The sequence below is a fragment of the Hibiscus syriacus genome, unplaced genomic scaffold (assembly GCF_006381635.1).
Source record: "Hibiscus syriacus cultivar Baekdansim isolate YM2019G1 unplaced genomic scaffold, ASM638163v2 tig00112383_pilon, whole genome shotgun sequence".
Classification (NCBI taxonomy): domain Eukaryota; kingdom Viridiplantae; phylum Streptophyta; class Magnoliopsida; order Malvales; family Malvaceae; genus Hibiscus; species Hibiscus syriacus.
This window is the reverse complement of record NW_024063319.1, coordinates 2,574,549-2,588,134: the sequence shown is the minus strand read 5'-3', so window position 1 is coordinate 2,588,134 and position 13,586 is coordinate 2,574,549. Positions and strand designations below refer to the sequence as shown.

At 32.2% G+C, this 13,586-nt stretch overlaps 1 protein-coding gene across 1 annotated transcript; it reads right to left on the bottom strand.

Annotated features, from left to right (window-relative positions):
• Window positions 1-10,610: 10,610 nt before the first annotated feature.
• Window positions 10,611-12,957, bottom strand: LOC120178825 (protein DETOXIFICATION 40-like). Its single transcript, XM_039184608.1, has 6 exons — window positions 12,551-12,957; window positions 11,704-12,335; window positions 11,545-11,601; window positions 11,239-11,477; window positions 11,039-11,157; window positions 10,611-10,967 (listed from the first exon to the last, which is right to left on the bottom strand). Exons 1-6 carry the CDS (start codon window positions 12,869-12,871, stop codon window positions 10,815-10,817), a joined length of 1,521 nt encoding a protein of 506 aa, XP_039040539.1. The 5' UTR covers window positions 12,872-12,957; the 3' UTR covers window positions 10,611-10,814.
• Window positions 12,958-13,586: the final 629 nt, after the last annotated feature.

The window sequence follows — 13,586 nt, the reverse complement described above, 5'->3', positions numbered from 1 at the left end:
CAAGGACTTATTTGGGAATATTTGGTATAGGATTGGTTGTAAATATTAAATGAAGTAAAGGTTAAATTGGTCTTTTTACCATAAAGATTTTTATCTTTCTTTTATAAGGTATAAAACATGTGGAGAGGGGAGAAAAATAAAAAGAAAATTATGGAGACTTGTTGGCTTTCTTCCTCTTCTCTTCCCGTGGCTCCATTGGTAAGGTAAGATGATATCAAGTGAATGTTTCCTTTTATTTTTAAGTTAGGTTTAATTCTTCAGATGATAAGAAAGTTTAAGAAAAGCTTAAGAAAGCTTAAAACTCTAAGATGATTAAGCTAGAAATGATTAAAGATGAGAGGGTTATAAGTGAAATCTTGGAAGAGGGTTATAAGTGAAATCTTGGAAAAGAGTTAGTAATTCAAGTTGGAAGTTAAATTTGACTTGTCATCAGTCAAAATAAGAAATTCAAAGTGTTAAAAATGAATTTAGAACATGTTGATAAATTGGTAAGATTATTGGGTTCCAAATTTAAGATAGAATATTGGATATTAAAATGAGTTAAAGTGGTATAAGTTGGCTAGAATAAGTGTAGTTAAGTTTAAAGGGCCAAAAGGAGGTTATATAAGAAGAATTAAGTAAGTTTGGGTGAATTTTCAGGTAAGAAAAGTGATTTTTGGGCTATGGGTATCGGTACTGCTTCATCAGGTACCGGTACCACAATTAGGGAAGTATCGATACCTATATGGGGGTACCGATACTACTCTAACTAGAAAATATAATTGCGTCTTTCTTTTAGTCTAAGAAATTAAGTATTTAATCATGAGATTTGGAATGCTGATATGTATATAATATGTTTGATTATGTAGATATTGATCGGATGCGAGTATTAGATAAATCAACGAGATAAGATCGAGCAAGGAAGAAGTAAGAGCTAGGTATTGACTAGTGAAGCCAGGTGAGTGCATCTTATTTTATAGGATTATATGGAAATTGGACTTGTCATAAGTCTATTTCCTATAGTTATAGTGCATGAAGTCTTGATTAAAAGTATGTGAATGACATGAAGTGTATGTATGCTTGATTATATGAGTTGATATGTTCTTGTATGTGCTATGTAGTTTATGTAAAAATACTATTAAGTGATAATGGGAGAATATAAAATAAGTTATGAAATTATATGAGTATAAAAGATAAGTCATGTGATAAGATCTATGTGATATATGAAAATGAAAATATATGTCTATGAAGAGTAATAAGAGAACAAATATAAGTCATATGATAATGAAATATAAGACTATGTAAATATATGGTTATGAGATAAAATATGTAATAATAGGAGAATATGATGAAAGTGAATTCATGGGAAGCGATAGGAACTAGGTAAACATGTGTAACAATTATATGAATAATAGAAACATGAGTTGGACAAGTACATAGTGGTATGATCAATTATGAGAATTAGTATAATAGAGTTATATGATTTAATGAGAATTGAGGAAAACTAAATAAGATTGAATTATAGAATGAAATGGGAATAATATATCAATTAGGAAATTTGAATTTAAAGTGATGATACAAACATATAAGTTATATGCTAAAGATCTATGGAGCTATATGAAAAGGTTATAAGGAATATATGAAATTGAATTAAGTAAATATATTAAATTAGTATATAAATAAAATATTATTAAGTGATATATGTTTATAAATATGACATAGGTTATGTAATCTAAGTGAATACAAAGAAATGAAACATAAGATAGATGATATGATATAAGTTATTATATACATATATGATATATGTTATCAAGTAATATGAAAGGACTTGGAAAGTTGATATAAGTTATGTGAAAGTGAACTAGGTCTATATGTGGTATGTGAATCATGTGACAATAAGTTATACTAAAATAAGTGTAGTGATTACATGATTACAAGAGATAAGTCAGAGAATGTGAATGATATGATAAGAAGCTATGAGCCTATGTGAAATAAATAAGTGACTATGTGATAAGTATAAAGATAATGCACATGTTATGTGTCAGGAGAGCTAGAGGTATAGTTGGCATGCCAAGAGTCGAGGATTCTACGTGGTCCTTCGGGACATATATGTAATCCTTTGGAACATATATACTGTACTTTGGTACACTTATTTGGTCCATTAGAATATGTATATGGTTCTTAAGGAGTGGTCCTTCGAGCATATGTGTTATATGTGGTCCTTCGTGACATTTATACGCGGTCCTTCGAGACAAAGTTTATATGCCCCTAGTGAGATTTTATATGAGCTGTGGTGACAGCATATATGCACAACCTCTATAGACTTACATATCTGTAGTTCTCATCAGTGTACCATGGGAAAATAAAAGGATTAACTTAAATAAATTGGATGAGATGCTATATGTTTGATTATGTGAAATGTATGATATGATGTGCATAAAGGTTAAGGATAAGATTACATGAGTAAAGGAATGAATGAAAATAATATTGATAATAAAAAGAATGTAAATAATGATAATATTAGTATTTATATATATATATATATATATATATATATATATATATATATATATATATATATATATATGCATTTGTTACATGAAAGGACGTATGAATTTTGTATGATATGATATCATTATATGTTCATGCATTGTTAGGAGTTAAAGTTACTTTATATGTTTTTCAATGCCTCACTAAGTCATCGACTTAGCGTGTGAATGTTTCACACGTAGGTTCCGTGAGCAAGAAGAGGAGCATGGATAGGCAAAGCAGGTCAGTTACTCCTTCCCAAAGATCAGATAAGATATATTTTGAATAATATGTATTTGGTTATATAGAAAGTTGTTGGCATGAAATAAAATATTTGAATTGGATCTGCTATGATAAGTTTTGTAAATTCTTTAATATAAATTGTATAAAGTATACAATTTGAGTTAATAAAAGTCAATATTTTCATTCTTTTGTAAAAGAAATTGTTTTAATAGTCAATCTGACATCTCAGACTCGTATTCGGGTCAGATACGGGTTACGTGTTCTAGGCTTAAACCAAAGTCAAAGAAGTTTTAATATGTGTACATGCCAACACGAAGTGGAAAGTTTCTGATCTAATAGAGTATGGAGTAACTTATCTTGTTAATAGAGTAGGATTAGAAGATTATGTTCAAAGTATAGTAATGAAAGTTTCGAAGTAAGCAAAAGGTGATAGACCTGATGGTGGTAGCAATTCACCTACCCTGGCTAGACAGGATGAAGAGCGGACACCTCAGGAAATGCTTTGGAAAAGCAAAAGTTGTTTTCAGAAAGTTCAAAACATGTTAGAATAATGTTATAAGGTCTCCATTATTCTGAAGTGGAAAAGTTAGATGTAGTTTAGTTACTATGCAGATGAGTGGAAGAATAGTGAACAAATGTTATCATGAGAATGATAGAAGATTCAGTAATGTGGTTATTATTTTAGAAAATTTTGAGAATAAGTATTCGGGGATAAGTTTATCAGATATATTAAGCCAGAGTTTATGAATTTAAAACAGGGGAATCATAACTTGTATGGATAAGAGTGCAATTTAATAAGTTGAAGGAAATATTGTTAAGTTAATTTAAATGAACATGAGGTATGCAAGTGGTTTGTGAATGGCTCGTGCCCAGATTAAAGGAGTGTTATTGGTGTGGAAATGATCATATTTTTAAAAAGTGGCTAATTGTGCTAAAGTTCTAGAGGGAGAGCTCAGAAGGATTAAGAGAACTGGTATTTCATAGAGATTAGCACTATTAAAGAGAAACACAGATTTTGGGTTTCAAATACAACCTTGGTTAGAATTAGTTGTATTCCATGTTAAAGGATCAAATCCGATGAAAGTCAGACATGCTTAAGTAGTAGGGTCTGGTACTGGAAGATTAAATAAGGAGTTAAAAATGAATATGAAGTTAAGTTTAGAAATGAAAGTAATGGATTGGATTAAAAGTTCTGCTAGAAATTATGTAAAGTAAAGTATAAGAAGTATTTTAAATGGATTGTTTTGTAAGAGTTTAAGAATTGGTACATCAATGATTGGTTTATAAGATAAAGGAAGTTGTAATGCTTGAGTTTGAACCCAGGAAATTGCATTGTGAATGAGTAAGAATGTGAGTTTGATGAGCCAAATAAATTATTGTTGAGTTAGTTTCAACCGGAAAAAATGTATATGATCGGCTTGATACAGGTTTGTACCCTAGTTAAAAAGTTGAGGTTGACAACAAGATTATGTAATGGTAAGTGCATTAGAGTTCAAGGATTAGAAGAGGATATTAAGTTAACCAAGTATGGCGTGGATTTGGATATAGTTATGTATCATAATCATGTAGATATGATGTAGTCAAAGAGATGGGGATTAGTATGTTTGAAGGAAGTTAATGATTGATAGAAAAGTTTAAGATGATAAAAGGGATATGTATTGTAATATGAATAAGGATTTTGCAAAGAATAAGGTTTATGCAAGTAATGCTAAATATTAGAGTTATAAAATACGATAAAGATTGGTGATCAAGGATAAGTATAAGTAATATGAAAAGAGTATGAGAGTATGAAAGAAAAGATATGACCGATGTTATAAGGAGATTTTGATTTATGGAAAATAATGGAATAAGGAAATGAAAGAATGGAGTTTACAGAATCATATATGACAAGAGTTATATGGAAGTATAGATTATAAGTTTGAGATATAAATAAGAAAAGTGTGTAAGGTGATGTGGAAAGATTATTTAATTTCGTAAAGTATATGCCTTAACCATATTGGATGAAGATTTAAGGTTATGTTTCTTATTTAAAGTAGATGTAGACAGAGAAATAAAGAATGATTTATATGTATTAAGGAAGTTTAAGAGACAGTCAAATGATGATAGAATAAAAGTTTAGTTATTATTGCAAGGCAATTAGAGATTGATAAGGAAATTGATTGATCATGATTTTGAGTGATAAGAAATGATGTTATTGTCTATATGATAAATGACATAATATGGATGTATAAGAGAAAAAGGTAGTTGAAGAATTGAAGCAATGAAAGTCAAGTTATTAATAATAATGTGAAAGATTAAATTAAGGAGGTAACATGAGGATATGAATAGGATATGTGTAGACAATATCTTCATCTATTAGTGTAGTAAAAATTAGAGGACAAATTTTCTTAAAGGATGGGAGATTTGTAACATCCCAAAATTAGGGTTAGTGACTAAAATAGAAGTTTTGAAACTATGAGGTCTGACTTGGAAACATTAAAAAGTTTAGGGACTTATTTAAGAATATTTGGTGTAAGATTAGTTGTAAATATTAAATGAAGTAAAGGGTAAATTGGTCTTTTACAAGAAAGATTTTTATCTTTCTTATATAAGGTATAAAACACGTGGAGATGAGAGAAAAATAAAAAGAAAATTCTAGAGACTTGTTGGCTTTCTTCCTCTTCTCTTCCCGTGGCTCCATTGGTAAGGTAAAATGATATCAAGTGAATGTTTCCTTTCATTTTTAAGTTGGGTATAATTCTTGAGATGATAAGAAAGCTTAAGCAAAGCTTAAGAAAGCTTAAAACTCTAAGATGATTAAGTTAGAAATGATTAAAGATAAGAGGGTTATAAGTGAAATCTTGGAAAAGAGTTAATAATTGAAGTTGGAAGTTAAATTTGACTTGTCATCAGTCAAAATAAGAAATTCAAAGTATTAGAAACGAATTTAGAACATGTTGATAAATTGGTAAGATTCTTGGGTTCTAAATTTAAGATAGAATGTTGGATATTAAGATGAGTTAAAATGGTATAAGTTGGGTAAAATAAGTGTAGTTAAGTTTAAAGGGCTAAAAGGGGGTTATATAAGAAGAATTAAATAAGTTTGGGTAAATTTTCAGGTAAGAAAAGTGATTTCTGGGCTATGTGTATCAGTACTGTTTCATCAGGTATCGATACTTCAAGAGTAAAATTGGGAAAGTATCATGATGTATCGATACATGAAGAATAGTATCGGTACCAAGGGTATTGATACCATAAGGACGATATCGATACCATCTTTGAAATGAGAATTACAGAATGCATTGTGGGTAACGATACATATGCATGGTACGGATACCACAGTTAGGGAAATATCGATACCTATATGGGGGTACCGATACTACTCCAAATAGAAAATAGAATTGTGTCTTTCTTTTAGTCTAAGAAATTAAGGATCAAATCATGAGATTTGGAATGTTGATATGTATATAATATGTTTGATTGTGTAGATATTGATCGGATGCGAGTATTAGATAAATCAACGAGATAAGATCGAGCAAGGAAGAAGTAAGAGCTCGGTATTGACTAGTGAGGCCAGGTGAGTGCATCTTATTTTATAGGATTATAAGGAAATTGGACTTGTGATATGTCTGTTTCCTATAGTTATAGTGCATGAAGTCTTGATTATAAGTATGTGAATGACATGAAGTGTATGTATGCTTGATTATATGAGTTGATATGTTCTTGTATATGCTATGTGGTTTATGTAAAAACATTATTAAGTGATAATGGGAGAATATAAAATAAGTTATGAAATTATATGAGTATAAAAGATAAGTAATGTGATAAGATCTATGTGATATATGGAAATGAAAATATATGTCTATGAAGAGTCATAAGAGAACAAATATAAGTCATATGATAATGAAATATAAGACTATGTGAAGACGTGATTATGAGATAAAATATGTAATAATAGGAGAATATGATGAAAGTGAAATCATGAGAAGCGATAGGAACTAGGTAAACATGTGTAATGGTTATATGAATAATAGAAACATGAGTTGGACAAGTACATAGTTGTATGATCAATTATGAGAATTAGTATAATAGAGTTATATGATTTAATGAGAATTGAGGAAAACTAAATAAGATTGAAATATAGAATGAAATGGGAATAGTATATCAATTAGGAAACTTGAATATAAAGTGATGATACGAACATATAAGATAAGTTATATGCTAAAGATCTATGGAGCTATATGAAAAGGTTATAAGGAATATATGAAATTAAATTAAGTAAATAGATTAAATTAGTATATAAATAAAATACTATTAAGTGATATATGTTTATAAATATGACATAGGTTATGTAATCTAAGTGAATACAAAAAAATAAAGCATAAGGTAGATGATATGATATAACTTATTATATATATATATGATATATGTTATCAAGTAATATGAAAGGACTTGGAAAGTTGATATAAGTTATGTGAAAGTGATCTAGGTGTCTATATGTGATATGTGAATCATGTGACAATAAGTTATACGAAAATAAGTGTAGTGATTACATGATCACAAGAGATAAGTCAGAGAATGTGAATGATATGATAAGAAGCTATGAGTCTATATGATATGAATAAGTGACTATGTGATAAGTATAAACATATTGCCCATGTTCTGTGTCATGAGAGCTAGAGGTATAGTTGGCATGCCAAGAGTCGAGGGTTCTACGTGGTCCTTCGGGACATATATGTAATCCTTTGGAACATATATGATGTACTTCGGTACACTTATTTGGTCCATTGGAATATGTATATGGTTCTTAAGGAGTGGTCCTTCGGGACATATGTGTTACATGTGGTCCTTCGGAACATTTCTACGCGGTTCTTCGGGACAAAGTTTGTGTGTCCCTAGTGGGATTTTATACGAGCTGTGGTGACAGCATATGTGCACAACCTCTATAGACTCACATATCTGTAGTTCTCACTAGTGTACCATGGGAAAACAAAATGATTAACTTAAATAAATTGGTTGAGATGATATGTGTTTGATTATGTGAAATGTATGATATGATGTGCATAAAGGTTAAGGATAAGATTACATGTGTAAAGGAATGAATGGAAATAATATTGATAATAAAAAGAATGTGAATGATGATAATATTAGTATATATATATATATATATGCATTTGTTACATGAAAAGACATATGAATTTTGTATGATATGATATCATTATATGTTTATGCATTGTTAGGAGTTAAAGTTACCTTATATGTTTTTCAATGCCTCACTAAGTCATCGACTTAGCGTGTGAATGTTTCACACGTAGGTTCCGTGAGCAAGAAGAGGAGCATGGATAGGCAAAGTAGGTCAGTTACTCCTTCCCAATGATTAGATCATAAAAGCATAATTTGAATAATATGTATTTTGTTATATAAAAAGTTGTTGGCATGAAATAATAGATTTGAATTGGATCCGCTCTGATAAGTTTTGTAAATTCTTTGATATAAATTGTATAAAGTATGCAATTTGAGTTAATAAAAGTCAACATTTTCATTCTTTTGTAAAAGAAATTGTTTGAATAGTTAATGTGACATCTCAGACTCTTATCCGGGTCGGATACGGGTTGGGGGTATTACAGTATCGATATTGTTGGTCCGGTTTTGATACTCACAAGGTAGTATTAATACCGAGGAACATTTAAGGATTTGAATAGCCATTTTCAGTATCGATAATCATGGGAGTGTATTGATACCAAGGGTAGAGTATCGATACTCCCCATAGGGGTATCGATACTGAGGTATTTTTCAAAACATCGAAGCTATTTTTGTTATTGGTACTCTAGATAATATCGATACCCTCTCATAAAAGTATCGATACTCCTATAAGAGTATTGATACCTAAGGTTTTTTCAAAACATCGAAGTTGTTTTTAGTATCGATACCCATGGTGAGTACCGATACCCAAGGGTTGATATCAATGCTGGTGGTACAATACTGATACCAACATCATGAAACTAGACAATTAACCTTATTAATTCAAGTGTTTGAATTTGAGGGTTTGGGGCCACAGAAGTCTAAGTACACGACTACAAGTGAAAACAACTATAATAACTATAAATACAACTAGACACTAAGCAAGTTAATATGACATAAGACTAGCCATTGTGTGATGCTCGGGAAACGGTCAGGAGACCCGAGTTACTCTAGTAATATGACGATCGTCCTTCATGATGTAATTTCGGATATTGTTGACAGGGTATGTGTCCGATACATATAAAATTTCAGTTCTTAATACCCCTAGACCCTCGAGCATTTCAAGGTAGGCTAGTGGGTTGTCCCGAGATGCACGTAAATTCCTCCGACTTCATTACTAGACCTATCTCATATATGCTGAAATACTTTTGCATACCCATTACTTTACACATCGGCATGTTCATGTAATGAATGCATATAGCATTGCATAGTTATTATCGTGGCATTGAGCTTGTGAGCTTAGCGACCGGAATGTGTTTCTGTACGCAGGTCAGTATAGGATTAACGAAGAGCCTATCACGCAGATACAATCCAGACCAGACGTTTCTTATAGTATGTCTTGAATCATTTAAAAGGCATGTATTTATATGGACCCTGTATTTATTCGAGTCATGACTCTATATTTTGGATTAAAACTCAGTGGTTGTATTTGTACTATTTGGGAGACTCACATATTTTGTAAACCTCAATTTATGAACTTTTATTCATGTTGTGGTGAAAGATTCATCGATGTTTTTACAAATGTTTTTGAAAGAAAATTTTTTGTTAGCTACTTTGGTAGTCCATGTAATGCCTTAACCGTACAATCCTCGAGTCAGACCAGATTAGGGTGTTAAAACAATAATTTTACTACGCTTAATATCGTAATTGATTCTAATATGTTAATTTGTTGTGGATTTGTTTTTTGGGTTTCTTTAATTTCAACAAAATTAAGAGATTTTATTGCAAATAATTATACATAAGGGAACCAAATACCATTAAACGTTTAAACTCTTGACATTGCTTTGATCGTTCTTTATTTTTGTATTATTGTCTGTGTGTACCCGTATTTGGAGCAGTTTTGTATATAATATCCATTTCGATTCTAGGTATAACAACTATAGTATGGCGAACTCAATTGTTGGTAAAGAAATAATCATAAACTTGCTTCACTTTTGCTCATAATTCTTGGCGTTAGCTATATGTTGTTGTTTTTGTCCGATAAAGGTGGATATAGTCTCTTTTATTTTCAAATTAAAAAGTTTTGAGGTAAATTTGATATAAACTTATTGTTCAATGACTTATTTGATGTTTTAACAATAGTTTAAGGGTAAAACTAAATACTAACCTTTTTCTTAACATTGCCACATCATCAATTTAACGGAGATAACGGTGAAGTAACCATTTTATTACAAATGGATAACGTTAGTGTCTAATTTGTTACTTTTGAAAATTCAGTGGAAAATAAAAACTTACTCAAACATTAGTGACCATTGATATAATTTAACCAAAATTTATTATGTATTCAAAGTCAAATAATGGAAATCAGCTGGATGTCAATGGACTAATTTCAGCTTCTTAGTATCATGTTCAGATTGCAATTTGAATACATGTTAACCATACACCTTTATTTTCAAAAAGAGACATAGTGATAAGACCCGGAAAGTGGCTTGTTTCTTTAGTTACTTTTGTAATTTGATTGATATGATTGTTTTCTTTGCTATGTGACGATTACATTGGAGAAGCATGACTTGAAAGTGAAGGGTCCTTTCAGTGAACTCGAATTACAAGAAGTAAGATGTATGGATATCAAACATTCATTTTCATCCCTATTCTATATTATATATATATATATATATATATATATATTCGTGTGAGTATATGCCTTTGTACCATTTGTGCAGATAAATGTTTCTTTTGTTGCATGGTTTCTTCTTTATATCGATAGAGAAATGGCAAGTACAGTACATAATGATCATGCATGGAATGCAGGTAATTAAGGGTATCAAATTATGCTTCATCGTTTTGAAGGAGAAAAGTCGATCGATGGGAAATTGTTGGGATTAATGAGGGCATGGAGATGTCTACTTCAAAAGTGGCTGCTGCTGCTTATCTTCCCATCTATCCAATCTCTGTCGAGCTTCTTCGACCTCCTTTTTCCAGTCTGTTCTAAATGTGACCCAAATCAGGATGAGGGTTTGCATGGCTGTGCCTCCGATCATCCCTGTCCATATCCCCTGAATACCAAACCCCTTCATCATTACTATATGGTACTTGATATTAAAAATGAAAAAGTGCATGCGTATACCTTGGCACCCAAATTGAAGTAAAAACCAAGAAGACAACCCAATGGAATCCCAACAACGTAATAGCAACCCACGTTCACGTACGCCACAAATGCTTGCCATCCACACCCCACGGCCACACCTTCATCCAATCCATGTTCAATTTCATTCCCCTTTTAAGATAATGTTAGATTAATGAAATTAAATGTTACGATTCCATTACCAGACAAGACTGGCTGAATTCCATTGAGGATGAGAGTTAATGCTAGAAGCGGACACAGATCTGAAACAGCCTCCGCCACCACTTCACCTTCCGTGAAGGCGTAGCTAAGCACGTGTCGTAGAATCATTATTATTATCGCCGCCACCACCGATATTATGAATGAAAACACCGTCACTATCACCACCGAGAACGCCGCCGATTTTGGATGCCCCGCTCCCAGCTCGTTCCCAACTCTTACACTGCTCATTTTCATTCATCTCTTTTAGCACTCATTTGTCAGAAAATAACAAACCATATATGTCTTACCTTGCTGCCGCATTGAATCCGACAGAAATCATAAACACCCACCCAGATATCGTCATGCTGAAAATAATGAACCGTTAAAAATATGATAACAGCAATTAAATTTTATAGTAATAGTTTGTTAAACACTTGATTACAAATGGATCTATGATTTTTACTTACCAAATGGAGAGTGAATCCAGAGCCAGTTCTGGGTTCTCAAGCAACCCTGCAAGCAGAACCAGAATCTGAAAATACCAAGTCTCCAAGCACAACATCACCGCCGACGCCGCCGATAACTTGAAGAATCCCGGCAGACCAGTGAAGGCTTGAACACTGAACCCATTCCATGTATATTTGCACTTATCGCTTTTAACTATGTACACAAATTGAGCTACCACCACGACCCACCACGACAAGCTCAACACCAACGACGCACCGAACAAACCAAGCCCCATTTTATACACAGCCAACCAACTTACCAGTAGATGTATGATTAATGTGGCTGTGGATATATAAGCACTAGGGGCCACTATGCTCTGAGCCTGCAGAAACTTTTGTATCGGGAAATTTATGGCGTACGCGAAGATTTGGGGTATTAGACCATATACGAAAACCGCAGCTGCGGAAGCAATTTCTGGGGATTCACCCAGTAATATCAAGATTGGTTTAGAGAATACGTAGATGATTGTAAGAAGAATCCCCGTTAAGGTAAGGAGAACTGCGGATCTTTGAAGATATATGCCTAGCATATCGTATTTGTGTGCTCCAAAGGCTTGTCCGCAAAGCGTTTCCACTGCACTCCCCATTCCTAACTACATAAATATCATAAAACAAAGTTCATCATGTCATCGAAGATATACATATACTGAAAATTATACGTACACTCTTGAAAGTATTGATAAAGTATAGGTTTTTTGTTTCTAGTTATGTTCATCAAGATTTAATCTTTGAGTTGACGATCAAGATTCAATCTTTGAGAATCTGTAATATGAAAAAGAAGAAAAGAAGAGCTGATGTAAGTACGTACCATGAGGCCGTAAGCAAAGACTTGGATGCCAGTGTTTCCGAGGGAGGCGGCGGCGAGTTCAAGATTACCGAGGTGGCCGGAGAAGATTTGGGTGGACATAGACATGAGATAATTGATCATGTATACGATAACAGCCGGTGCTGCCAAGTGGAAAAGGAGCTTCGACTCGATCCATGTTGCTTTCCCCAAACGCTCGAACAAGGAAAGGTTAGCGTCCGACAAAACATTCTCCAGATCCGAACTCGTCGTCTCCGATTTCATGCCCGAAGTTTGTGGTTGAAGAAGAGGTTGCCGGATGGCGTTTTCTTGAAGGGGTGCCATCGTTGGGCTTATCTGTTATGGCGTCTATGGCTGTGGACTTAAAAGAAAAGAGAGACCGAATTGGTGAGTGCTTCTGGTTTGTTGAGATATTTATAAATGGCGGCTAACGCAATCATTGAAGTCTCGAAATGGCCTTTGTTTAGTTTATTTATGAAGAAAATACCAATTTGAAGATTTATATTTGTTTCTGTACTGATTATTCACTGATCATTGTTGGGTTTTTCTGGCAGTTTATAAAGGGATATATTTGTTTCTCGTCTTCCGAAATTTTATGGCCATAAACGTAGTATTCTCAAATCTCTTCTTTTTCTTCCCCTTTCTAAATTCTCTTCCCAAAATTCGTTTATTAATTATTTTAACACCAAACAAAATAATATTAAATCATAACTCGTCTATATTCAAATCTCAGTTATCAAATTCTAACAAAAAAACAAAGACCAATACATCCCCTTTCCCTTATGAAAAAAGTCTTATATATTTCAAAATATTAATTAATTTTATAAATGGATTCAAATGCATAAAATTTGCAATATTCTCTCATTTAATAGGCAGTGCTGGAACCACATGGAGTGCAATATTATTTAATCTTATTTTAAACTCTAAAAAGTTTTAACATCATTCAAATTAAATTCAAACTTTTTTATTTGTTCCATTTGATTATTTTAAAATCTTATTAAATTTAAAGCTAACGAAATTAAATTTCGTCTCCAATTTT